The following is a 27,734-nucleotide window of genomic DNA, read 5'->3' on the forward strand; positions in this document are numbered from 1 at the left end:
GTAACTAAAATGGAGGATTGTTAATTAAAGATTTGCCAGAATCATTTCAAGTCACAACTCTCCATTTCACAGCATCTCTTTACTCTCTACCAAACAAAAACAAAATATTATCAGAGCAGGGCCATTGCTTAGGCCTTAATCTCATCCATTTACTCACGGATTTATTTTGAAGTTCTTACAAAAAGCTAAGCTTCAAAGCACAAGGTACACACCATATTTCTCCTCTTGTAATCTTGACATTGGCTGTCATTACCATTGCAGTAAATCCATAGGGTGGGGAATGTGGTAAAGAACAGAAAATGTTTCCAAAAATTCTTCATAGTTGTCCTTTTATTGTGATTGTATTTGTTCTACTAAAATGTTTTAATAAAAACAAATGTTTGCTCTCATCAGACCCTTTAAGAACCACTGCTGCTGCTGCTAAGTCACTTCAGTTGTGTCCGACTCTGTGCGACCCCATAGATGGCAGCCCACCAGGCTCCCCCGTCCCTGGGATTCTCCAGGCAAGAACATTGGAGTGGGTTGCCATTTCCTTCTCCAATGCATGAAAGTGAAAAGTGAAAGTGAAGTCGCTCAGTCGTGTCCAACCCTCAGCGACCCCATGAACTGCAGCCCACCAGGCTCCTCCGTCCATGATATTTTCCAGGCAAGAGTACTGGAGTGGGGTGCCATTAAGAACCACTAGCAAAAGATATCTCAGGAAAGGAGGGGTATGGACCAATGCTTTAGCATGAAATTATCTCTGACCTTGAAATATGACCATAGGTGATTGAAGTCATAGTCATCATTACAACATTATTGAGAAGTCTCTCTCAAATAAAACTTAACATTTTTCTAAGACTTGTGAACATGGTGGGGAATGTTCTAATCATCTACACCAGAATCACTTATTTCAATAATTAATAGAACTAGTTGTGAATATGAATTTTTAAAGAGTCAACACAGAAAGACCTAGATGATTCAGGGTAATTGCTTTCATAACAATTGGTAAGGGGGCGGGGGCTCTCCTGGACTGTGTCCCTTGTCACTAATCACTCATTTCAAACTTGTGACTGTTTGAGGGCCTCATTTTGATGGCCTAACACTATCAGGAGCAAATTTCAATGTAAATTATTTAAAAACCATGATAAAGGCCAGCCTAGCCACCTGCATTGGAAGAGTATATGTCCTTCCTTTCATCTCTTGATTACCACGGGGCTGACTTTCCAATTTATGGATTATAGCCATACCTTTTACTAGTTCTTTTTCACCCACTGATTTCCTGCCTCTTGGCCATTTCTTAGCTCATTTTCATATCCCCCAGAGGAGAAGGAGAGAAAATTAAACACCAACCTATAGAATTTGTTCTAATGAAAGGAAAAGGCAGAGATTGGAAACCACTGGCTAAAATGAGGTTTGGGGATTTTCATACTTGCCGTGGTTCCAGTTAACCTAGACTACCAAGGGCCCACTTTCTACGAAGTCATTTGCCCTTCACTTCCAAAGATGATTTTACCATGACCGTGGTGAGAAAGCTATTCCACAAACCCAGAACTTTCCATAAAGTTTCTGAAACAACATAATATGCAAAAAGATAAAGTAACATAAAACTCGAGATATATATTTAAGATGCAAAATTTTGGAAAATCAGTGTAGAACACGTATTGGTCCTCACTTTCAAATTATTACTATGCTTTGCTCAAGAAGTAAGCTGTAATGGCTTCAAATGTATTAATAGGTTTCTGCTTATTGACTGCTTTTACTGATAGAGCATTCCAGCCCCAGTCCCCAAAGGGTTAATGCTACTGAATGAGCTGAATTCATGACCATAATCCTAAACAAGTGAGGTGAAGTTCTATCAGGTCTATTTCAGCGTATCAGGGATTACCGCTAGCTGTCTAATCCTGCTGAGCCTCAGGGAGGAACGTTCTATTGTATTTGAAATCCTGGCCAGGAAAGAACAGAAGGTTAAATGGGTGCCTTGCTCTGTAATCAAATATCACAGGCACTACTTATCTATTCAATGAACAACTGACGTAGAAAATCAATTAGGAACCAAATGGCTTCTTAGGAATTTTTACCCAGAAACAAGCAAGATTTTTTTTTTCCCCAAAAGGAGTTTATCTGATATGTTTTATAGTAGAATGTTACAATTCTGGAGCTTCCAGAGTTTTTTATCTGGTTGGTTCCTAAAATATATCTTACTCCATATTCTAGAGCTCCTGTACTAAATTACTAGCAAAACCGAGGGGGTGATTCAGGGATGAAGATAGCACGCTCCAGCATGGCTGCCTCGTTTACCTAAAGGAAAAGCTGTGCAAAATCAGTCCATATAAAGCAGTGTCAAATCTGAATCAAAGTTCTGAACAAGACTTCAAATAAATATTAGTGTTTTTATGGAGCTGATTTTAATAATTTACCTCTTCTGAAACACATTCCTTCAACAGTGTATCGTGTGGGAAAATATGATGAGCACGAGGGTGGTTGGGAGGAGGAGGCACCCTCAGCCTCCCGGGGCTCTTTGTTCCCAGCATGAAGAGGCTCCTTTCCGTGGCCTGAAGGTTAACACCCTGGTCTCCCCACCCCCATCCTCTACCTGTCACTCTGAGTCGATGTCACAGTTCCTGCACACAGACTAACAGGCTGCCCTGGCCCGTCTGCCTGACCTTGGACAGCCCTCAGATCAAATCTGGTTATTAATATTGGGGAGAGTCAAAACGCAATCTTCCAGACACTGGAGAATTGAGCTAGAAATTATGCAGTAGGCACTCCCTGTCAATAAGAAGCATCCAGATGCTACGGCTTAAAGTGGTCACCTGGATCTGGGTGGGAGTTAAGAGAAACTTTTTTTTCTTTTCCTGTTCTATGAATGCTATGGAGAAAAGTTTGCTTAGGGTCTTTATATGCTTAGCTTATCTATCCTTACACTTTCAATTATTTTTGGACTCTTTGCTTTATAAGAGTTCTTATACAGTAATCCATTTGCAGGCTAAAGCAGATATAATTGGAAAAATACTGCCCTTTCATAGTCACGGAAGATATTTTACAAATGGGATGAAATACTTTTAATACCCTCATTGTAGTTCAATGTGCATATAATTTTAACCAGGGGTTCTCATTCTTTGTAATTGTCCATCCCTATAACTTTCTCTCGGAATATATCCATAATCTAGACTAAAAAGGGAGAAATATGAAAAAGGATTTAAATGCCTAGACAAATACTAAATGTGCTACAGTAATAAATGCATTACTCTGTCAAATCACTACAAAAATTAAAGAGGAAATTTATCTTATGTTTCTTCCATAATTTACCCAATCATTACCATATTCCCAGGTGAAGGGTCTTTTGATAAGAGAGTTATGTGCCCTTCATGATAGTATCAATATTAGTGATTTGGTCAAAAATCGCTGTCAAAGGAGTCTCAATATTCCTTTTAAAAATATATTTTGAAAACCATCATTAAGCTTTTTATTTAAGTAGAGACCCAAAATGATACTAATATAGAAAAGGCATTTTTTTCTGGGGAAGAGGGGTGGGGAAGGGATGGACTGAGAGTTTGGGGTTAACAAATGCAAACTATTATACATAGACAAAGACAACAAGGTCCTACTGTACAGCACAGGGATATTATCTGTTTTGATAATTATATATTTGATATTATATATAATTATTAAATATATTGATATTGTATATTTATCAATATTCTGTGATAAACCATAATGGAAAAGAATATAAAAAGAATGAATGCCAAGACACACACACACACACACACACACGTATATATATATATATACATATAACTGAATCACTTTGCTATACAGCAGAAATTAATATAGTATTGTAAAACAACTACACTTTAATTTAAATATAAGAAAATGCACTTCAAATGCAGGGAAGAATTTTTTGTCTGCAATACGGACTTTTTTTTAAGTAGTAAAATCCTTTTCAGTAAAAAAAGGGTTTCTTCTTTTGATTTTTGCTGTCTTCTGGTCACCACATTTTTTTTCTTTGAGGATGTATCCAGACTAATGCATCTTAATGATATATTTTTTGCCTACTGAACTATTCATTTGAGCTGCCTGTGAAGGTATGTTCAGAGGCGTCATGCCACCCACCGGCATGGAGACTCCATGGTATGGAGAATTATGTTACAATCAACAACCCGACTCCTTCAGTCTCCTGGTATTTTATATCAGTTGCTTCCTCAAGCAACACAAATCCACTAATGCTTTAATTTGTGACACTGCTAACTGGTATTAACAGATTATGACTATGGAATGCCTTTGCATTCAAACTGGCATAGACAGATAATATGTCTGTCATCATAAAGCAAAATGCTCTAGGTCACACAGACATATAATGCTGTCCTACATTTTTCACTCGAGCACAAACCTCCAAAGGTTTACAGCACACTTATGTGTGCTCGCAGAACTTACTTAGATAACCAAGTGCCCAGGACTCGGTCCAGGCAGGGCAGGAAATTTCTATTCTGCATTGATCTACATGCGTCAGCTGGACCAAGTGACTGATCAAGCCAATCAAGTTATTAGCAAGATCTTGAAATAATCAGCTTGATTTTTTTAAGGGAATAATTCAAGTTATTTTATTAGCCTGCTCTGCCAATTTATGAGAAGGGGATTTTTTTTTGATCTTTTGAGGGACACAGGCTACATGGCCAGTGGAACTCAGATGCAATTTGGCATTGGCATTTTACAGTAGATCAGGGGTCAGCACAGACTTGATTATTTCCCATTGATCTACAAAAAAAGGAACTTCTTTATGAAATAGGCAAAGACCTAGTCTTCAACATGTAAGTGAAGTAACTTTTCCAGTTACTTTCACTGGTTTACTTCAGTTAATACAGTAACATTTCCAGAGTTACGTGTTTTGACAATGTAGATTCTCTTGCTTATGAAATTGGGCACCGTATTTATTTCCTTCTTTTGAGCAATGGTTATCATTGTAGCTGCCACTGCATCTGTATTAGATGCTATATGGGGGAGAAAAGAAAAGTACAGATATTAAAAAAAAAATTGTCAAATTATAGACCATACAAAATATGGTCTCTCTCATAAACAAAACAAAGTGATATGTACCCACAGGGTGGCACCAGGGGTAAAGAACCCGCCTGCCAGTGCAGGAGATGTAAGAGAAATGGGTTCCATCCCTCAGTTGGGAAGTTCCTTGGAGGAGGGCATGGCAACCCACTTCAGTATTCTTGCCTGGAGAATCCCAGACAGAGGAGCCTGGTAGGCTGTGGTTCATAGGGTCAGAAGGAGTCGGATACGACTGAAGTGACTTAGCATGCACACACGTGTCCATAGGGTCACACAAAGTTGGACACAACTGAAGGGACTTAGCATGCACGCACATACATACCTACACACATCTATACCTGCACATACACACATCCTTCACACATACCATGCACACATTTATTTATATCCACATCTATGGAGAGAAAAAGAGAGGGAGTTTGCTGGTATGAAGCAAAACTGTAAAAACAAACCTCAGAATCTGCCTTCCTAGAATAGCAAGAAAATGAGAAATTGCAGAATCATTACAGTGAGCTACAAATGAACGTACAACCCAGCAGGCCTGTGGAAGCCAGCCCTCGAGAGACCTATAAGATTCCTGTTCAGAAAATAGACTATATATCTGCTGCCTGGGGATATCTTTGTGTACAAGGAGAGTGGATTTCTGCAACTGTGATGAGGCAAAGTATGATTCCAAAACTTTACCAGCAAAGATATTCCTACAAAATTCAATCAAGGGGCCTTAGACTTTTTTTTTTTAACTGACATCTGGAGAGTGGTTTCTTGGCCCGACAGTTCACAAAAGTGCCAGACTTTCAACAAAAGAACAGCTGTTTTGTGAAGAAAGGTTTTCTTTATAAAGGTTTGCCATTTTTCCTACTGAAATGGAATTTTTTTTTTTTTAATATCAAAACAGGTCAGATTCCTGTCCTTAGAAGCAAAACCAGGAGGAGGACAGAGGACAATGCCTTCCATGACTTGCTCAGACAGAGCATACAGGATTAACAGACTCTAGCAAAGTCTCAGTGTGGGAATGGAGAGAACACCGGTGACTACACAGGACTGCTTTCTCTTCTGAACATGGAGGGACAGATGCTAACAGAGCTGCGGCGGGTACAACCGCCACAGTCACTGCTGTCTCAGGAGTCTTCAGATCCCCAGTGACCTTCAAAGTATACTAGTTCAGTGATCCTCAAATGTGCCTGACAATCAGCATCATCCATTCAAATGAAGAGATTTCTGGCTGCACCCCAGAGATGGCGGGCGTTGGCACCACTATGTTTTGAAAGTGGTAACAGGGAATCTCACATTCAACTTTAGTCGATTCAACTTGTACAGACATTCTGCACAAATCAGCCAACTGGATGTGCAGCTGTTTCTAGACTGTCTTTTCACAAAAACGTTTTGTGAGCCCCAAAGTTTGAAAGCGCTTGCACTCTGATCAAATCTCACTGGTAAATAAATGACTTTTTCTACAGGACAGTCAATATCCAGTGAAGTCAATTCAGTTCAAGGACTTCCCAGGTGGTGCTAGTGGTAAAGAACTTGCTTGTCAATGCAGGAGACATAAGAGATGTGGGTTCAATCCCTGGGTCGGGAAGATCCCCTGGAGAAGGAAATGGCAAGCCACTACAGTATTCTTGCCTGGAAAATCCCATGGACAGAGGAGCCTGGTGGGGTACAAGTCCATAGGGTTGCAAAGAATCGGACATGACAGAAGCAACTTAGCATGCAAGTAATTCAGTTCAGCCCCCGCTACTTTCCTAACTGCCTCAGTACAGGCTCTCATTCAAATTCTTCACTTTCATCCAAGATTAGAGGAAGAGCTTGATTTACACAAATACTTATGTACTAATGACACAAATGCATGTTCCAGATCAAAAACAACTACTTATTTGTTTACAATGGTAAATAACTATTTCTTTACATCACATGTGAATCTGTGTTTAATGTTTGTCTACTACTCTAAACTGTAAGTTCCACCAAGCAAGGCCTCTGTCTGTCTTGTTTGACACAATATCCTTACTTTCCAGCAAAGGGCCCGACAGAGTGGTCTCTCAAATGAGTAAGAGACATGATTAGTCAAATAAATAAATAAACCACAGGGCGTTCAGAGATGTGATTCAGCTATTTCTCTATATACAATTACTGAGAAATATCAACAACCTCAGATATGCAGATGACACCACTCTAATGACAGCAAGTGAAGAGGAACTTGATGAAAGTGAAAGAGGAGAGTGAAAAAGCTGGCTTAAAACTCAATATTCAAAAAACAAAAGAAGATCATGGCATCTAGTCCCATCACTTCATGGCAAATAGATGGGGAAAAAATGGAAACACTGACAGATTTTATTTTCTTGGGCTCCAAAATTACTGCAGATGGTGACTACAGTTATTAAATTTAAAAAAAGGCTTGTTCCTTGGAAGAAAAGCTATGATAAACCTAGACAGTGTATTAAAAAGCAGAGATATCACTTTGCCAACAAAAGCCTGTATAGTCAAAGCTATGGTTTTTCCAGTAGTCATGTATAGATGTGAGAGTTGGACCATAAAGAAGCCTGATAGCCTAAGAATTGATGCTTTTGAACTTAATGGTCTTAAGACTCTTGAGATTCCCTTGGATACCAAGGAGACCAAACCAGTCAATCCTAAAGGAAATCAACCCTGAATATTCATTGAAAGGACTGATGCTGAAGTTGAAGTGCCAATACTTTGGCCACTTGATGCCAAGAGCTGACTCATTAGAAAAGACCTTGATGCTGGGAAAGATTGAGGGTAGGAGGAAAAGGTGGTGACAGAAGATGAGATGGTTGGATGGCATCACTGACTCAATGGTCATGAGTTTAAGCAAATTCCAGGAGATACTGAAGGACAGGGAACCCTGGTGTGCTGCAGTCCATAAGGTCACAAACAGTCAGACACGACTGAGCGACTGAACAACAACAATAGAACAGTTACTAGGTTTCCCAGATGGTGCTAGTGATAAAGAACCCGCCTGCCAATGCAGGAGACGTAAGAGGCACCAGTTTGATCCCTGGGTCAGGAAGATCCCTTGGAGGAGGGCACGGCAACCCACTCCAGTGTTCTTGCCTGGAGAATCCCATGGACAGAGGAGCCTGGCAGGCTACAGTCCACAGGTTGCACGACTGAAACAACTTAACAGGCATGCATGCATACGATTACTACACTACTTCCTGTTTACAAGAAAAATTTGTAAATATATACCTGCCAATTAACCAAAACCATGGAAAATCTGAAACCAGATAAATATGTGTAACTATCTCTGCAATTTAAGATGAAATACTTATTAAAGCTCAGAAAAATTCAGCTCTGAGAACCACAGACATGATTACCTGTAAATCAGATCTCAGTGATTTGTTAATGCCTACTTTCCAATAATCATGGTAACTCAGAGCCCATTTTATAGATGAAAAAATTGTGGTAGCAGCCAAAAGACAGAAGCAAAATTAACACCAGACACAGAAGCTTTAAGCATTTAGTTTTCAGCTGTGTGAGCTCCACTTACTACTACTCATTTACAAATTCACACTTGCCAGATTTGAAAAGTGGTATTTAAAAGTGTCATACACAGTTCCTTTTCTGTGGGCAAACTTCTAAGAAAGAATGGGTATTGAATTTAAAGCACATAAAAGGATACACAAATAGTTATTTTCTCGGAGCTATATTTACCCATTTTCAAGTGGATGAGTATAGCTACATTCTTCTTCAAACAAATTTCAATTGAACGCCAACTGGAGAGAGAAAAGTTAAGAACGGCTTTTCAGGAATTACAAGTCCTGGATATAACAGTGTAACTGAGTGCACTCACAGAAATTAAAAAGGAAAGTATCTTACCAATAATAAGAAAAGCAGAAGTTATCTCCAAGTACAAAAAGCAATGCCAATGGAGTAGATGTGCTGACAAGACATGAGTAATATTTTCCACATATAAGAAAAGCTTTCATCTCAGAATGCATTTTCAAAGCTATTTTTGTACCTTAATTAAGATCTCCAGAACTCACTGGAGTGTTTTTTTTCCTCCATTTACTAATATATTAACTAAGGCACCAAAATACTTGCCAAAAACCACATAAAGAGCAAGAAAGTCAGCTGGACACTGGAAGACAGAAAATGCGTAACTCTTTTAAACTTTTCTTGAGTTATACAAGACCGGGAGATAGCAGAAGACTCAAGAGACAGGGGTTCGATCCTTGGGTCTGGAAGATCCCCTGGAGGAGAGCACGGCAACCCACTCCAGTATTCTTGCTTGGAGAATCCAATGCACTGGGAAGCCTGGTGGGCTACAATCTATAGGGTCACAGAAGAGTTGGACATGCACTTATGCACAGCGAGATAGATGGGCGTATCTTCCACCCCCTTTCTCTGAAACATCACTCCACACCTCCCACCACACTCCATTCCCAATATACTAATAGTAGGAAGGCATCAAAAGTGATACCCACCTTGTCAAGGCTTATTAAGCTCATCAGTGTTCCTAGACATAAATGCCAAAACAGTCATCCAGTCTTTCTAGTCTCACTGTGTTTTAGACTCAAGAAAGTAGCTCCAGGGAATCTTTAAGCCTGAGATAACATGGGAGCTTATCATGCTTTCTTGCTTCGTTTTTCTTTAAAGACTTTTTTTTTTTTTGGTCAGAGTAAAACAGAAAGAAGAAATTATGCAATGTTATGTTCTAACGGTAGGAACACTGGCAGCTCAAGCCCTGACCTCACCCTACCCATGTCAATAGGCTTTATGAAAAGCAGAAGGTCTCAGGAAATTGAAAACGCCAAGGTCAATTTCAAATGTTTAAATAAAATAGGGTGATGCTTGAAATAGCTACAGATAAAATACCAACCATTTCCACTGATTAATTAGATTAGCTATTAGAGACAAGTATATTTATGCTTTTACATCTAGAAAGAGAAAAAAACCTTCTAGTTAGCTTAAAAAAAAAAAAGTAATATTTCCCTTTGTCCATATATTTACCACTCTGAAAATGTAAAATTCATGCTCACAAAACATCATATAAGTGGGGAAAGGGAGGCAAGAGGGAGAGAAAATTTCAATTATACTGCTATTGTGCATTATTTTTCAACAATGGGACATCTTTTACTTGAGAAGAAACAAATAGCCACTTTATCACAGTTCTGCAAGGCAGGAATCTAATTTCTTCCCTAAATACCACAGGAAATCTAAATATTAACTTTCTGAATGACACAAAGGAGTAAACATTGCTAAAATGTGTTATACAGAGGACTAAAAATGTCCCTACAAACTTCTGGAATTCAGACAAGCTGTTAACAGAGACAATTCACAAGGGAAAATAAAGCACAGATAAAAAGGATTGTGTATTTTCTTCTAAAAAACCTGGACAGCTTCTTGAAGACAGGACCAGCTTCATATGGCCTCTGTGTCTGTTTTGGTCATCACCACAGTGCAATGAGGACAAGCAAGCTTTTGTGGATCACTAGAACTTCAGTCTAGTCCTACTTCCCTAGTGGCACTGATGGTCAAGAATCTGCCGGAGACCTGGGTTCAATGACTGGGAGATCCCCTGAAGGAGGGAATGGCAACCCGTTCCAGCATTCTTGTTTGGAAAAGCCCATGGACAGAGAAGCCTGGCATGCTGCAGTCCATGGGGTCACAAAGAGTCAGACATGACTGAGCGGCTGAACAACACCAACACAGAACATCAATCTAACAAAATGTGTTTCAGTAATTATCACAAAATATACCAGTTTTCACGCAGTATGGAGAATTCACCACCAAAGAACACTGTATCAACCAGATAAAGGTTTATATTCTGACATAGAAAAAAACCCTACATACGGCTATCAGTGATTTTTCTAATTTGCCATCTCTCGCTGCTTCCTCCCCAAATCTCTAAATCTCTATTGATCTCATCATTACTTCTTCTCCTCTCAAAGGCTGTCCTTCCCAAAGATCAACTGTTATAGTCACTCTTATATCCATGCCCTTCTGCCACAAACAAGGCCTTCTTATCCAGGCCTTCTTCTCAAAGTATCTTCACTGTAACAAAGTAACTGTGGGTGCTGGAGTCAGTGATCTGAGTATAAATCCTGACCCAGCTGGCACTGTTACCAGCTATGTAACCTTGGATCAATTAATTAAGTGTTCATTGCCTCAGTTTCCTCATCTTTAAAATGGGCATAATTATACAGGTTTGCTGTTAGAATGAAAAGAGTTAATATATTTAAAGAACTTAGATTATCTGCCACCTAGTAAGTACTCAGTAGATGTTCAAATTAATTTTCTCACTGGACTTTCATTGGCCATGGAGGAGAAGATGAATAAAGAAAAGTTTATCACTCTCAAGCGATAAACATTTGTACTATTCTTTAAAGAAAAGGGAAAAGGAGCTGATCAGATACAAGTAAGAAGTGACCAGCAGTACTGAGTCCAGTTAATACCAGTGACTGTTGTTTCCACTTGTAGGTATAAACCCAAGAGAAAGGAAAACACATATCCACAATATCCATACAAAAACCTATACACAAATGCTCACAGTTTCATTATTCATAATAGCCAAAAAGCTGAAACAACTCAGATGCCCATAAACTGATAAGAGGGTAAAAATAATGTAGTGTATCCATACAATGGGAATTCCACAATAAAAAGGTATGAAATACTGACTCACACCACAATATAGATGAGTCTTGAAAACATTAAGTGAAAGAAGCCCATCGCAAAGAACAATATATACTATGATTCTAGACTACATAGACAAGAGTGTAATTCGTGGTTGCCAAGGGCCAGGGCTGGGGAGGTTGGGATTATCAGGCGGTGGGCAGGGGTAGAGGTAAATAGCATAGGATTGCTTTTGGAGTATTGAAAATGCTCAAAAATCAATTGTGGCGATGGTTGCATAATTCTGTGACTATTCTAAAAAACAATTAATTGGATGCTTTAAATGGGTGAATTTTGTGGTACATGAAGTATATCTCAGTAAAGCTGCTGAAAATAAAACATCCCAGCAGCCAAGCAGATCACAATGGCCTCAACATTCACTGCCCTGTCCATATGGTACGTTGGGCTTCCCTGGTGGCTCAGAGGGTAAAGCACCTGCCTGCAGTGTGAAAGACCCAGGTTCAATTCCTGGATCAGGAAAATCCCCTGCAGAAAGAAATGGCAACCCATTCCAGTACCCTTGCCTGGAAAATCCCATGGATGGAGAAGCCTGGTAGGCTACAGTCCATGGGGTTGCAAAGAGTCAGACACGACTGAGCGATTTCACTTTCTTCTTTCTTTTCCATTAGTTCCTTCCTTCTCTGTTTTAGAACTGATTTCTGGAGACTTTTACTCACATTTTGCTGAATAATTTCAAGCTTAATTATTGAGATTGCTGTCTTATCCTATCATGTTCCCCTACGGACATCTCAGAGTTCATCAATTTAAGAAGGTATTTGTTCTGATTACCTAATTCCCAGAACTTCAAGGATCCTTTTGAGTCTAAGTGTCTTGCTGTATCTGTTGTGACTTGAAGGCAAAGAAAAGAACAGAGTACTAATTAGATAGAGATTACTTTAAGAAACTCTTTGCATTAAAGATGATTTTTCACAAGACTTAGTGCTCAAGCCTTTGTAAAAAGATACCTGCTCTAATAGTGGAACCAGGACCTCCCTTCTGTAAGGCCTTCTGAATGTGCTCCCACACCTGGTGAGGCCATTGACTTTCTGGAGCATCTATCGCCTATCACTTTTACCAATTCACATCTTGTTCCCTGGGGCTTCCTAGGTGGCTCAGTGGGTAAAACAATCTGCCTGCAATGTAGGAGATGTGGGTTCAGTCCCTGAGTCAGGAAGATTCCCTGGAGGAGGGCATGGCAACCCACTCCAGTACTCTTGCTTGGAGAATCCCATGGACAAATGAAGTGACTGAACATGCATGCATCCTGTTCCTTGAAACTTTGATTAGTCATGTGTACATACAAGACTGATTTCAGGGCTTGCTGACGAATCTTGCACAACATCATCAAAGGTTTATTATCTCTAGGGACTGAGAACACTTACAATGGGCAGGAAGAGATTTCTGTGATCTACTTTAAAACAAAATAAGTGGGCATTAATGATTAACTCAAAATCTCCATCAATTTTTAAAATAAGTCTTAGGATACTGTATTCTGACTCCTATCTCTCTGTCTCTCCACCCCACCCCACCCCCCACACACACACGTGTGCATGCAATTTGTTCCAGGGTTTGAGCAAAATAGGCATAAATAGGTCTCCTTGGATACATACTGAAAACATCATTGGAATACTGGCATTTTGCCTTTTTAATGACCAAACACATGAGAACTGAAATGTATCCACATTCTTCTATACTCACTGCTAAAGAATTAAATGGTTCACTTTTTAGACTTGAAAAAAAATCAATTTCAATGTACTTCTGTATCAATGCTTTTACAATAAGTTACAAAGCCATTACATTTAAAGGGGTAGCCATGGTTCTACTAGAAGAAATAGAATGACCTAGTACTTGCTACAGGAACTTGAAAGTAAATATTATACCTGAGAGTCTATTTTGAAACATGTGTGCATGCATGCTAAGTCACTTCGTTGTGTCCAACTCATTGTTACCCTCTGGACTGCAGCCGCCAGACTCCTAGTCCATGGCATTCTCTAGGCAAGAATACTGGAGTGGGTTACCATGCCCTCCTCCAGGGGATCTTCCCGACCCAGGCATCAAACCTGCATCTCTTATCTCTCCTGCATTGGCAGGCAAGTTCTTTACTACTACCACCACCTGGGAAGCCCTTTTGAAATATACATCTAAGTAAATATTGACACAATTAAGCAATAGGAAGAGATTTTTGCATTTATGACTTTAAAGATAGTGATTCTATTGCCACGTTAAGCATGAATACTGCAAAAACTAAAAAGTGCTTCATAAAACTCATCTTAGTTTTTCTAATATTTAAGGAATTAACAGAGTCAAAGTCTCTATTTTTCTGGGAAAAAAAGTTATTTATAAATTCTCTTTGGATTTATTTTTAAGGAATTTGGTTATAAGCCTGGGGAGTATCTTCTCAGGAAATATTCATCATGGAAAAACTTGGTACAATTGTTGCATCCAAATGTATTTTTTTAATTACTTAATTTGCTAATAAAAATTACAATAAACCAAAAACAAATAAATTAAACCAGAACTTGCTTTTATCCAAATTCTTTCTCAAAGGACATTGAGGGACCTCTGTTTACATAGTAGTGATAGCATGTTATACTAAGGAGGAGAGCGTTTTCTCTCTTCCAAAGTTTGTATAGTACCAATTCACCAAATGAAATCAATTCTGAAAGGTATATTCCACTGTTTATGTATTTCCCATTTTAGCATATTAATTTTATTTTTTTAAAAGACAGAGAACAAACTTACGGACATAAAGAGGGAAAGCAAGAGTGGGATGAATTGGGAGATTCAGACTGACATATAAACACTATTGATACTATGTGTAAAGTACATAACTAATGAGAACCTGCTATACATAGCTCAGGAAACTCTACTCAATGCTCTGTGTTGACCCTACATGCAAAGGAAATCCAAAAAGGAAGGTGTGTATGTATACATATAGCTGATTCACTTTGTTGTATAGTAGAAACTAATACACCATTGTAAAGCAACTATACTCCAATAAAAAAAAATTTAAATAAAAATAGAAAACAACAGTATTTATTTGGTGTAAATTGGGGAATCATTCTCCCCTTCCATTGTGTCTGGTGTCCCTCACTCTGTTACTCGGTGGTAAGTGCTGAGTTTAAGGTATGATATGTTGAGTTTAAGGTGGCTCAGATGGTAAAGAATCTGCCTGACAATGCAGAAAACATGGGTTCGGCCCCTGGGTCAGGAGATCCCCTGAAGAAGGGAATGGCACCCCACTCCAGTATTCTTGGCTGGAGAATTCCATGGACAGAGCAGCCTGGCGGACTACAGTCCATGGGGTTGCAAGAGTTGACACAACTGATTGAGGAACACTTTCACTTTAAAGGAGATACTTTGTAAACCAACACTCTTCTAGAAGTGATGGCACTTAGACTTGTTATCAGATTCCCCACAACTGAACAGTGAATGACTTCAGGCCCTGAGGACACATGCTAGTGTTCTTTGCAGGCCTGCCAAAGCAATAGTGAGAAATATTGGAAGTCTTTGAAAGATACTGCCCACCATAATTATCAGAATGTCCTTATATCCTTTACACGCACTGGCTACCGAAATTGGGAGTCTCTCCTACCAATAGTTCTGTCACTTCAACAACTGAAACTATTCTTACTTTTCATTAAAAGATTATTCATCACTGAATATACTCAACTACAGTGGTGTCAATGACTGAGATTTTTTTTTGCAGGATTGGAAGCCAGATTCAGGAAGGCAAAGATTACCTCAAGCATCTCTAAGTTCATGTCAATAATTCTAAAAAGATGTGGACCAGTTCTCTGGAATCATTAGCAAATTCTCAAGGAGGAAAAAGAGGAAGGGGGGAGTGCATTAGAAACCACAGTGGTGGACTCCCCTGGTATTCTAGTGATTAAGGATCCACCTGCCAATGCAGAAGACAGGTTTGATCCCTGGTTCAGGAAGATCCCACATGTTACGGAGCAACTCAGCCTGGGAGCCACAGCTATTGAGCCTGCATGCTGCAACTACTGAAGTCCGTGCACCCAGAGCCTGTGCTTTACAACAAGAGAGGCCACCGAAATGAGAAGCCTGTGCCCCACTGCTAGAAAGTAGCCTCCACTGGCTGCAACTAGCAAAGCCCAAGAGCAGCAATGATGACCCAGTGCAGCCAAAATAAATAAATAAAAATAAAGGATAAAGAGATTTTAAAAAGAAAGAAAGAAACCTATGGTGGAAAGAAAATTCCTGGAAACTTGGAATGAAAGGGATCAAAGTAAGAAGCAGAAGATACAAGTTTAAAACAAAAATTCAAAACAAGATTATCTTTTAAAATGCTAGGTACATAGCAAATGAAGAGGACTTCCTCCAGTAGTTATTAGGATGTTGGGAAAAGGGAAGAGAAGACTGGGGTCCTGGGTAGAGACTAGACTGTGCTTTTACTTGTTGCTATGGAGGAAGTTAAATGCTTAGGGAGGCACATTCCCTCTTTCAGGTCAGCGGGGTACCATTTAGTACATTACTGCTGGAGTACCCTGGTGACCTGAATGAATTAAGGCAGCTTCCGAAGGTGCTTAACTTGCAAGTACTGAGAGCTCAGGCACTCGAAGTGATAAATATTCTATGAGTCCTTTCTATTTAATATACCAAGCACCCCCAAAATGTCAGGAAAAGGAAGTTTCTTTAAAGAGAAAGAATTCTGTTGTGACAGTAGACAGGTAACAATTTTAAACAGCTGTGTCTCCTTCCAGTTCGGAGATGCTCCCAAAAGTTGTAAGTTCATCATGTTAGTTGACTGCTTTTGTGGGTGTAAATCCTACTACTGAGCTCTTCTGTTACATCACAATTGCAGGATCTTAAAAATAATCTGTCACTTGAAGGGATAAAAGTGGACTCCCAAATGAATTTCGTTTTTTAAAGTCAGTCAGTGCTGTCCGACTCTGTGTGACTCCATAGACTGCAGCCCACCAGTTCTTCTGTCCATGGAATTCTCCAGGCAAGAATACTGGAGTGGGTAGCCATTCCTTTCACCAGGGGATCTTTCTGACTCAGGAATAGAACCTGGGTCTCCTGCATTGCAGACAGATTCTCTACCGAAGGAGCTAGGAGGGAAGCCCAATAGAATGGAAGATTCAATCTGAAAGTGTTAGTCGCTCAGTCATGTCCAACTCTTTGTGACCCCATGGACTGTAGCCCACCAGGCTCCTCAGTCCATGGGATTCTCCAGGAGTACTGGAGTGGGTTGTCATGCCCTTCTCCAGGGGATCTTTCCAACCCAGGGACTGAACCCAAGTCTCTGGCATTGCAGGCAAATTCTTTACTGTTTGAGCCACAAGAGAAGCCCAATGACAGATGAAGTGAAGTGAAAGTCGCTCAGTCATGTCTAACTCTTTGTGACCATATGGACTGTAGCCTGCCAGGCTCCTCTGTCCATAGAATTCTCCAGGCAAGAATATTGGAATAGGTAGCTACTCCCTTCTCCAGGAGATCTTCCCAACTCAGGAATTGAACCCAGGTCTCCCACATTGCAGGTGGATTCTTTACCGTCTGAGCCACCAGGGAAGCCTATAGTATATTCTATGCTTCCAAATATTTCCAATCAAAGTCTTTAGGAAAATATGTATCCATAAAATAATAATATGATCTCAATACACATTTATATTTACATATACATATTTAATATATGTATTATATTCAAAGCTGCAAAAGTACTTTTCCTTTAAAGAAACCTAGAATATTAATAAAGTATTATAAAACTAAGGGAAATGGAATGTTAACCACATACAGTAGTTACTATCAGTGACAACAGAACTGTCATCACCATAATTTACCTTTAAGTAGAATTCTCCTCAATAGCATTGTAAACAGAACTCACAGTCTCCAAGACTCTAAGACTCAAAGTTACATTCTTTGTTCTAAAAGGGAATTGACTGAAGTTGTAATTTGACACATTTTGCATCTTTAGCAAATTGTTTTCTTCTTCATTTTCTAGGAATTGCATCATCCTCATGTTTCCCACTCCAGTACTCTTGCCTGGAAAATGGACGGAGGAGCCTGGAAGGCTGCAGTCCATGGAGTTGCTAAGAGTCGGACACGACTGAGCGACTTCACTTTCACTTTTCACTTTCATGCATTGGAGAAGGAAATGGCAACCCATTCCAATGTTCTTGCCTGGAGAATCCCAGGGACCGGGGAGCATAGTGGGCTGCCATCTATGGGGTTGCACAGAGTCGGACACGACTGAAGCAACTTAGCAGCAGCAGCAGCATGTTTAAAGAAGGATGTAGCACTATCCTCATGTTTAAAGAACAACATAAATCTTCCAACTAATAGAGAAGCTCTAGTTCACTCTGTAATTCCCACCATAACCTTTGTCTGAAACTGACTCACAAAGTCTTACATTGCAAAAGAGCAATGAGTCAGCCAAGACATATTGTTCTACAGCTACTGATGACCCAAGAAAGCAATCACACCTAGCCTTTGACCAACCATTGATGAATAAAAACACAGAAGCTTTTGAGGGCTAGTATGTGGTTGTTGTTGTTTAGTTGCTAAGTCCTGCTCGATTCTCTGAGAGCCCATGGGCTGCAGCATGCCATGCGTTCCTGTCCTTCACTATCTCCCAGAGCTTGCTCAAATTCACGTCCATTGAGTCAGGGACACTATCTAACCATCTCATCTCTGCCGCCCCCTTCTCATTTTGCCTTCCATCTTTCCCAGCAACAGGGTCTTTTTCAATGAGCCAGCTCTTCACAGCAGGTGGCCAAAGTATTGGCGCTTCAGCTTCAGAATCGGTCCTTCCAATGAATATTCAGGGTTTATTTTCTTTAGGATTTAGTATATGGATTCAACCCTTAATTTGATTAAAGGCCCTGCCACATTGGAAGAACAGAGTCAGCTAGGAAGCATCACCTTAGAGAACATGGTTTGTATCCTTCCTCATTAATGGGACTAGTTCCATAAACAGATACATTTAAAAACCCAGTCCAAACGAAGTGCTCAATGAATGTTTCTGTATTTATCAGAAGAAAGACTTGGGATGTCATTTGGGTATTCTGCAAACAGAACATCAATCACCATGTTCCTCTTTGGTTACAGAATCTATGAAGATGTTTCCCAACAGGTTCTTGGGGGCTGTGCCTTCAACTGTTGCTCTTCTTTTGAATAAATCATATCACCATAAGGTCTCCGGAAATACACTGATAATTCAGGGGTGAAAGAAGTGCCTTTTGAAGGCCTAAATTATCTGAATAATGAACAAATCTCCACGTCTAATTGAACTCAGCCTGAGCACAGGCTCAGACTTCAAGCAAACTTGGTAAAGCATTTCCAGTAGAACTCCGGCAGGCCAGATGTTTTGGAAGCAGAATCGCGGTCATTATGTACATGCCAGCTCCTCCTCGCTCCACCCGGGGCCAAGACCCTTTCAGCAGCGCGAGGCCTGTTTAACATATGACTTTGGCCGCCTTACCGCATGGCATCCCAGCACCCACGCAAGCATTTCGGTGATTTTAAACAAGCTCCACTAACAAGGACAATTACGTGGAAGCCAAAGAAACCAATGGGGAGAGCACATTCATCATGAGATGTAAACCTCTGTCTGCATTTCCTAAAATGATCTCAAGATGGGAGATACATAGGGATTTACAACTTTGGATTAAATGCAGGAGACATGGGTTCTATCCCTGGGTCAGGAAGATCCCCTGGAGAAGGAAATGGCAACCCACTTCAGTATTCTTGCCTGGAAAATCCCATGGACAGAGGAGGCTAGCGGGCTACAGCCCATGGGGTCGCAGAGACAGACACTACTGAGTGACTAACACTTTCTTTCTACACTTCACATGAGACAATGAGCACAACTTATACAAACACTGTAACATAAATCCCAAAGTCTGAGTTGACATGGTCCTGGGGTAGTGCCAGTTTTTACTACTTTTCTGAGGTGGAGGTTGGGTATGATATGTGATATGTGATGTGTGTGTGTGTGTGTGTGTGTGTGTGTGTGTGTTTAGAAGGAGAGAGATGAAGGAAGCTGTTAGGGTTGGCCACCACCCTCCATATCCCCATACCTGACATAACAACTGGTTCCCCCTCATACATTAGAAATTCATCCAGATTAAGTGGTTCATTTAAAACCAAATGTACTCTGGGAAAAAACCTGAGAGTCATTTACACCTCTTAATGCACTACTCTGCTTTTACAGAAAGGTGTCCTTCCCCCTTAATTAAAAGGATGCTCGTTTTCTTTGGAGAATTAGATGGGTGAACTCTCAACACAGAGTATTTCCACGAAGAGAAGATCTAGGTAGGAGAAAACAGTAAGGATTTCAGCAAAGAGAGAAGAGGATAACGGTGAACGCCTGATGTGTGGGGATATGGCAGGACCAGTTAAGGAAAGACACATCAAAAATAAAATCAGGGAGTCCCAGTGACACGCTTTGCTTTCTTTAAATTTTGTTCGGGTTTGGTAACAGTTCCACACATGCAATATCGTTTTATCTCTCCTGACATGGATGTAATAAGTTGTGAATACCTGGTCTAAAGTCATCCTTCTACAGATTGGCATGTATCAATATGTATCTATAGATGTGTGTATCTATCTGTATATATTAAAATATACATACGAAATATATATATATATATATATAAAATGTATCTGGATAAACAGATATTTTTGATCCTTTTTTCCCTACTGGAATACAAAGAGAGTTCTCAACTCATACTGTAATATATATTTCTTGCCTTGTGAATGCAGTGAGAACGCCCGTATTTGTGCTGGGTCTTGCCTGGAAAATCCCATGGACACAGGAACCTGGTGGACTGCAATCCATGGGTTCGCACAGAGTCGGACATGACTGAGCAACTTCACCTTCACTTTTCACTTTCATGCATTGGAGAAGGAAATGGCATCCCACTCCAGTGTTCTTGCCTGGAGAATCCCAGGGACGGAGGAGCCTGGTGGGCTGCCGTCTATAGGGTCGCACAGAGTCAGACACGACTGAAGCAACTTAGCAGCAGCAGCAGCAGCCATGTTTTAACACATGGTGTGCTTCAGTAAATGTCAAGCTTAAAAACAGAAGTAGACGAAGTAGTAGGTCTGGCCAATTACATTGTGATCTGAAAACACTAGTGATTTATTAGTTGCTATTAGCTAACCAGCTAATCTCTATTTGATCTGTGTATTTATTAGTTATAAGTATTAAGCCAGCATGTATTGTTCTACTACAGGAACTTTTTCAGCCTCTGCCTTGCTTTTTACATGAAAATACAATAAAATAATTTGAGTTGTGATTACTTTAAAAAAAATAAATCCTGCAGCTGGAATTAAATTTCACACTGAAATTCAACCTTGAAAGGAACAGAAATAGGAAACTAATGCAAAAAGTGCAAAAATTTCCATATTCAGGTTAATGTTTAGCAACAGAAAAGAATAACTTTTGTTTATCTCTGAAAACAGCTTTCTTTATCTAAACAAATGACTAGAATAAGATTAAGAAAAACCTGTTTTGGTTTTTTAGATACACACACATATTCCAATTTCCTTTAGCACAATGACTTTTATGCAAATAGGCCCCACACAATCTCCTGACCTCTTTTACCATCACACACGGACAATGACAGTTCAATAATTGAAATGGTACATATCGGGTATATTTGATTTTAAATTGCAAAGTTGGACTCAGGCCTATTGAAATGAAAATGCTTATGATTCTTTGTTAATTCCAAACTGATCAGATTATTATATTTCCTACCAGTTAAAAAAAAAAAAAGGCAGGTGAAGCTAATCATACCATTTTTTATTTCCTTGCCATATACATTGCCCAACGTGTTTTTTTCTTTTTTTGCACTCTCTTCTGTGACCCTCCCCCGCACCTTGATTTTAGTTCTTAACCTGGATTCTTTCATCCATAACATGGATAATGAGAAAACTCCAAAAATGTTCCTTGGGGGACTGTTACGCTAAAAGTTACGTAGGACTAAATCCCACGTGTCTTCCTTTGCTCATCATGGAGACAGGAGATTCATTCACTGCCGTCAGCCAATTTGAAATCCAAATATGAAAACAGCCTTACGGAATTCAGATAGATGATTCTCCTTCACAACCAGCAGATGCAAGAAGAAGAAAAAAAGACTAGTATAATTAAGCTTTCAACTTTGATCCAGTGAAGCTGTGAACACCTCATTTAAAAATACATATAAAAGCAGCTGAAGCACAGGTGTGGCAAGCATATTTGCACACCCGGCACAGGATGGCAGTCAACCAATCAGCTGGCCAGAAAAGTTTCAGCCATTCTAAGGCAAGAATAAGGTAAACTGTGAATCTGAAATATTACCAGAGTCTCGTTTGTTCTCAGTTGGAATGTGGAGTGCTCAGTGGTTTTCGCTACATCTTTCTACTGGACACTTTAGAAAAGGATTGGGATCACTTAAGGGGTAGACTAAATTGCAGTGCATTTTTTAATGAGGATTGGAAGTAGTTTCTTTGATACATTTCTCAATTTATGCATTAGTCCATTATTCATCTTACAAATATTTATTGAGGACTCATTATGTGAATATCAATTTACAGAAATTTGTAGAGGATGCAAAGGCGTGAAATTAGAAAAATATAATCAAATCTAATAAAGTGGTTAGCTGAGAACACTGTTTTGGCATTATATAGATATAGATACGCACACACAGGGGCTTCCCTGGTGGCTCAGATGGTAAACAATCTGCCTGCAATGTAGAAGACCTGGGTTTGATTCCTGGGTTGGGAAGATCCTCCGGAGAAGGGAATGGCCACCCACTCCAGTATTCTTGCCTGGAGAATCCCATGGACGGAGGAGCCTGGTGGGCTACAGTCCATGGGATCACAAAGAGTCGGACACAAACAAGTGACCAACACTTTCACTTCATACATTCATTACTTACTAGCCTCACTTTAAATATACTTTCAGACATTAAAAGAGAAGATTAAGTGCAATCTGCGGTTTCAGTTTATTGTTTAAATTTCTTAGCCCAATTTTGCTTCATCATTAAAATTTTTGGAGGAAAAATAAAATCAAAATTTGAATAGTGCCTAATGTTTCAGAGAAGTTTGCTTGAAGAAATGAGCAAGCTTGTCTTCAGAATAACAAAATTCCTTTACAAAAAAATCCTAAGGAAAAGAATACTGCCAAAAAAACGAATGCAGCTTTGTTTGTTTTTGCAGTCATCGTTAGCAATAGACATAAAGGTATTCCTTTTTTTTTTTTTTTTTTGGAGCCCATATGGAAAGATCATCAACACATTCTGCCTCTGGGTTCTTTGCCAAAATACCATAACCCACAAGCCTTCTACCTTAAACATGAAAGGAAAGGTGTTGTTCTGGTCAAATAAAGAAATAATTTTTACTAGCATACGTCTAATGTTAAAGCTGCTTAAATCCTGCCAAATACATTAAAACAACATCTGTAAAACAGATTTTCATTAAATTGATCAGGTTAAAGTTAAGCAGCTAGGCAGATGATGCTTTTAAGCTACCCCTTAACCTTTAACCTCTAACCTCCTTAAACTGGAATAAGGACACACACTTCTTTGAGATAAGACTGCTTCAGGTTGACCATGCAAGAGGTAGCGGCCCATTCAAATTGCCCTGACACATCCCCACATTTGGGAGTGTTATGAACCAATATGCTGTCAATGAGAACTGTTTTTCTCCCAGCCATGTATTTATCTGTCTTTTCACTGCTACTGTCACTTTCCCTTAAAGTCTGAATAATTCACAATGCAAAATGATGTAAATTAAACTCCTAATGAAAATGAATTTTATATAGGCAATTATTGTCTAGTCATTAGCTCAGACACTGTTTTAAGTCCAATTTTAATATTTTCACCATATTATAAACCATCTTTTTTTCCAGGCCTAGGCTAATTTGTTAGGGTCTCATTTAAAAGCAATTAATGTTACTTATAGAGCAATTTTATTTTGCTTACACAGGCTGACCAAGCTTGCTAATATCCTCATTACTGCTCTTGAAAATCCTCTGGATCTGATGCACAGTTTCTGTGAATCAGTTTAGAAACTGCATTCTTAACACATTGCTACTCTGGAGGAATTTTTTCTAGTGACTGCTAGAATGAATAAATGCTCTTTGAAGGCTGATGCAAAATAATAGAGTCCAGCTGCCCAATACTGAGTTTCAATGGCTCCAATATTTATCTCTTTAATCTTTTTAATTCAAGGTAAGCTTGTTCAGAGTGTGTTTTTGTTTCCTGACCATTTGGAGACACTACCCTACAAGGACACTTAGGTATTTAAGAGATAAGTAAATAAAGAAGATAGTGGGGAGAGTTAATTTGTATATGACATAACATTTTGAAGGTAAGAGTATATATATAGCCGGGCTTCCCAGGTGGCTCAGTGGTAAAGGATCTGCCTGCCAGTGCAGGAGACACAGGGTCAATCCTGATCCAGGAAGACCACATATAACGCAGAGCAACTAAGCCTGTGAACCTCAGCTATTGAGCCTGTGCTCTAGAGCCTGGGAGCCACACTACTGAAGTCTCAGCACCCTAGAGCCTGTATTCCACAAGAGAAACCACTGCAACGAGAAGCCTGAGCACCGCAACTAGAGAGTAGCCCCACTCACTGCAACTAGAAAAAAAGCCCACACAGCAATGAAGATTCAGCACAGCCAAAAATGAAATAAATATAAATTTTAAAAAGAGTACATATAGCCTTTGGTTCTGGTATCTCAAGCTCTCTCTGCTTTAAGGACCTATTTATAAGCAAGTTCTATCTCATCTGGTTGTTATACAATCAAAGACAAAATCCAGCCCTCGCTGAAAGGGAACTTCAAGGGTAACCCTGGCATCTAGCAAATCGCTCTGCAGACAGTGATGGTGGTCAGTCCATATTCATGGATAAACTTAACACACACATACACACATGTAAATAATTGTCCAGCAATGAGACTAAATAGACTTTCCTGAGAAAATCAACAAGAATTCTCTACCTTTCTTTAGCTTCCCACATGAGATTAATAAAGCAGAAAAATTTGTACATTTATATCTTCTATTCACAACATGTTAATTTAAAGTGTTAGAGTTGTGTGACTATAAGCACAGTTCATGAATATTCTATATAGCTCCCAGGGTTGAGATCTATTATTTATACAAACTTAATGTGTTTTTTTTTTCTCCCAGGTATTCTAAAAGTTTTAATAGATAAGGTATCAACAGAAGAAAAGTTGACAATTGAACGGCTGTCAGCTGTTGCTGTAAAAGCGATGAATTATAATCATTCTATTCTGTTTTCAATACCATCAACTTGGAAGTTTTCCATCTTACGTGAGGGCCTTCACTCCCCTCAAACTGTGTAACCCAAATCTAATGCTTTCGTTATTGATCCATGGAGCACCAACATCACAGGCATGTTACAAATTCTCACACCACGACTTTAGGTTTTCACGCTCAGTACATCAACCCAGCATTTGAACTTCAAGAAACAGCCCAAACAAATAGTGGCAGGCCAACCCAAATAAATAATGCCTGGACCTGCCCCAGATAGCCACATTCTGCTCTTTTTGTGGCCTGTTTATAGTTTGAAAGCATATTTGAAGAGTTGCAGGTATCATAATCGCCGGGTGACTCCTGATAGTATAGTTACCACTGATTCCTAGTATAAATCAATAGATAACACTTGCAAAATGGATTTTGCAATCATATTAGAGCTTGTTACAGTGACTAATGGTTTGCAATATTTTCTGAATTTTAATATCCTCTGGACAAAAGAAGTTTTTAATAAGTTACCAAGTTATTCATCATAGAAATGAATCTGTTCCCGCTGTACATGACCCAAGACAATCAGGCCAATCCAGTAAACAAACTGCAGAAAATAAATTAACCAGTAATTAGGGTTCAGAAGAAGTCAAGTCAAGGTATGTGACAAATGAGATTCAACATTTGGACATATTCATTACATCTACAAAGCTTTTGCCCCTATAAAAGTGTTATTTGCCATTTAATGAACACTTTTTCCTGTGCCACACCCATAAGGGGATGGGATAAAAACATTACTAGCTTGGGAAGTCATGCAAAATAACAACAGAGTTAAGCAGAAGACTTTCAACTGATCCTAAGGGAGGGTGTCTTTTTACTCAGTACCACCAGAAACTTACAGGAAAACACACACACACACACACACACAATGTTTGGATCATCCTTGTTTGTCACCAAACAAAAGATGATGCATTCACAAGGCAGTGCTGTTTCTGTCCTCTGCTCCCTGAAACCATTCATACTTAGCCAAGAGTGGTGCTGTGTTGTTGTTTTTAATCAATCAATAAAAGAGGTTTAAGAGTATTATTTTATAGGTGGAAACACTCAGAAAAGTGATGTTATTTCAGGGCAACCAGTACAGTGATCAATCCCACAGAGACAGGTGTAAAAGGGACATACAGCAAATCCTTTAAATAAATTCTCCAATTCCATCTATTTCAATAGACTCTGCATTTAGTAACGTGAAGCAGAGACTGTGGCTCTTGCCCTTCTATTTTTTTTTTCCCTCTCTCCTTTTTCCTTAACTTGCAGATCTGCGCTCCAAGCTCTGAAACAGTTAATTCCCTCCTCCACTCTGTGCCAAGAGAAATGGATGTCACTGCTTACCTTGTAGAGCTTCAGGGCCGCCTCGTGCCTGTGATTGGTGGTGTGCAAGCGTAATTTGTCCACGCTGTTGGTGTAGTAGTCACAGGCATTGCACTTGAGGTGAACAGGGTTGCCAATGGCAATGCACTTCAGCCTCCATTCATTACTTTTGCCCCCTTCTTTAATGTGAGCCACCAGTTGATATTTCTGCATATGTTTATCAGTCTTGCAGTGAAGCTGGAAGTTGGCTTTGAGCTGAGTGTTGTAGTTACAGAGCTTGCACTGGTAGATATCTCCAATTACAGCCCTCCATTCCTCTTCAGGGAGAGAGCGCTCGCTGCTCACATGCACGCTTAGGGCCTCCAGGCTGTCAGAGGTGAATTTGTTGCAAACAGCACACTGGAATAGCTTCAGCGCTGGGTCACTGATATAAGGTGACAGCTCTCCTGCAGTAAGGAGGGACAGGTCATCACCTATTAGCTGACCACTGGCAAGCCGGATTTCAGGCGGCAGCTCATTATTTACTACAGGAAAAAAAAAATTAAAAGGAAAAATAGAGACTGGAAAACACAGCGCGCACAAAGGAATCTGTAAAATAAAGTCTTGACAAGGAATGTGCTTTCTCTAGAGCTTAAACTATAAAAAGCCGTAATAGGATTGAATCAGGATCAATTACAATCATCCCTTTCAACTTCTAAATTCCCTCATCAGATAGCTTTAATTACTCCTACTGGGCATGATGTCATTCTGAAATTTGTATTTTTGAGGGCAGGAAAGTGGATCAATACCATAACAAAACAGTCACGTGCTTGCAATTTAAGCGCCCAGCTAAACTTACACAAGCGCTAATTGTTATTTCGCAATTTGTCGAAAAGCTTGATGAGATTTGGCTAATACTGTATGCGTGCCTGTAATCTACTGCCAAATGTCTGGGATAAGGTAATGGTATTACTGTTCCTTTAATTATCTTCAATCACAGACACAAAAATCTTTTTTCAAAAATATTTCATGAAAAATAATGGAATAGCATTCAGAAGCTCAAGTTTGATATCTCAGGGCATAATTGAAGCTATAAACCTAGGAAGCTATAGCTCAGGATGCCAGGCAATTAATGCCAATTAGTATTTATTCATCAGCCTATTGCAGGCAGACAAAGTTTGCTAACTTCTTTTCTGCTCTCCTGGATCCCTCAACTCCTTCCTCTCTCAAGTTAATCCAGGTTTGAAGCGAGACACAAATGGTTTGATTATCCAGCTTAAAGGGGAAGTCCCTTCCAGTAAACTGTCCCCAATTTGTCAGCACTCACCACTTTATCGGGGTGCATCACGTCAAATCAAAAATGTGATGAGAAACTAACAGCAGTGCAGAAAAGCAGTAAATACTGACCAAGTCCCGGGGCCAGAGCGGCCGCCGTGGCAGGGTCCAGCTGGAATGGATTGAGCATCAGCTGTGGGTCGCCAGGGTTCTCCAGCTTCATCCCCG

The 27,734-nt window shown here is 39.6% G+C and overlaps 1 protein-coding gene across 5 annotated transcripts in view; it reads right to left on the reverse strand.

The window, feature by feature from the left end:
• ZFHX4 (zinc finger homeobox 4) overlaps window positions 1-27,734 on the reverse strand; it is a 202,070-nt gene that overhangs the window by 148,811 nt on the left and 25,525 nt on the right. For 3 of the 5 annotated variants that reach the window (XM_070382221.1, XM_070382219.1, XM_070382220.1), the window contains exons 2-3: window positions 27,639-27,734; window positions 26,274-26,776 (exon numbers count right to left, since the gene is read on the reverse strand). The exon at window positions 27,639-27,734 is cut by the window's right edge and continues 2,540 nt beyond it. In XM_070382221.1, the coding sequence (XP_070238322.1) occupies window positions 26,274-26,776; window positions 27,639-27,734 (599 nt within the window). The remainder of the gene's footprint in view (window positions 1-26,273; window positions 26,777-27,638) is intronic. The other 2 variants (XM_070382223.1, XM_070382222.1) reach the window with 1 other exon arrangement.

The sequence above is a fragment of the Bos mutus genome, chromosome 14, assembly GCF_027580195.1.
Source record: "Bos mutus isolate GX-2022 chromosome 14, NWIPB_WYAK_1.1, whole genome shotgun sequence".
NCBI lineage: Eukaryota > Metazoa > Chordata > Mammalia > Artiodactyla > Bovidae > Bos > Bos mutus.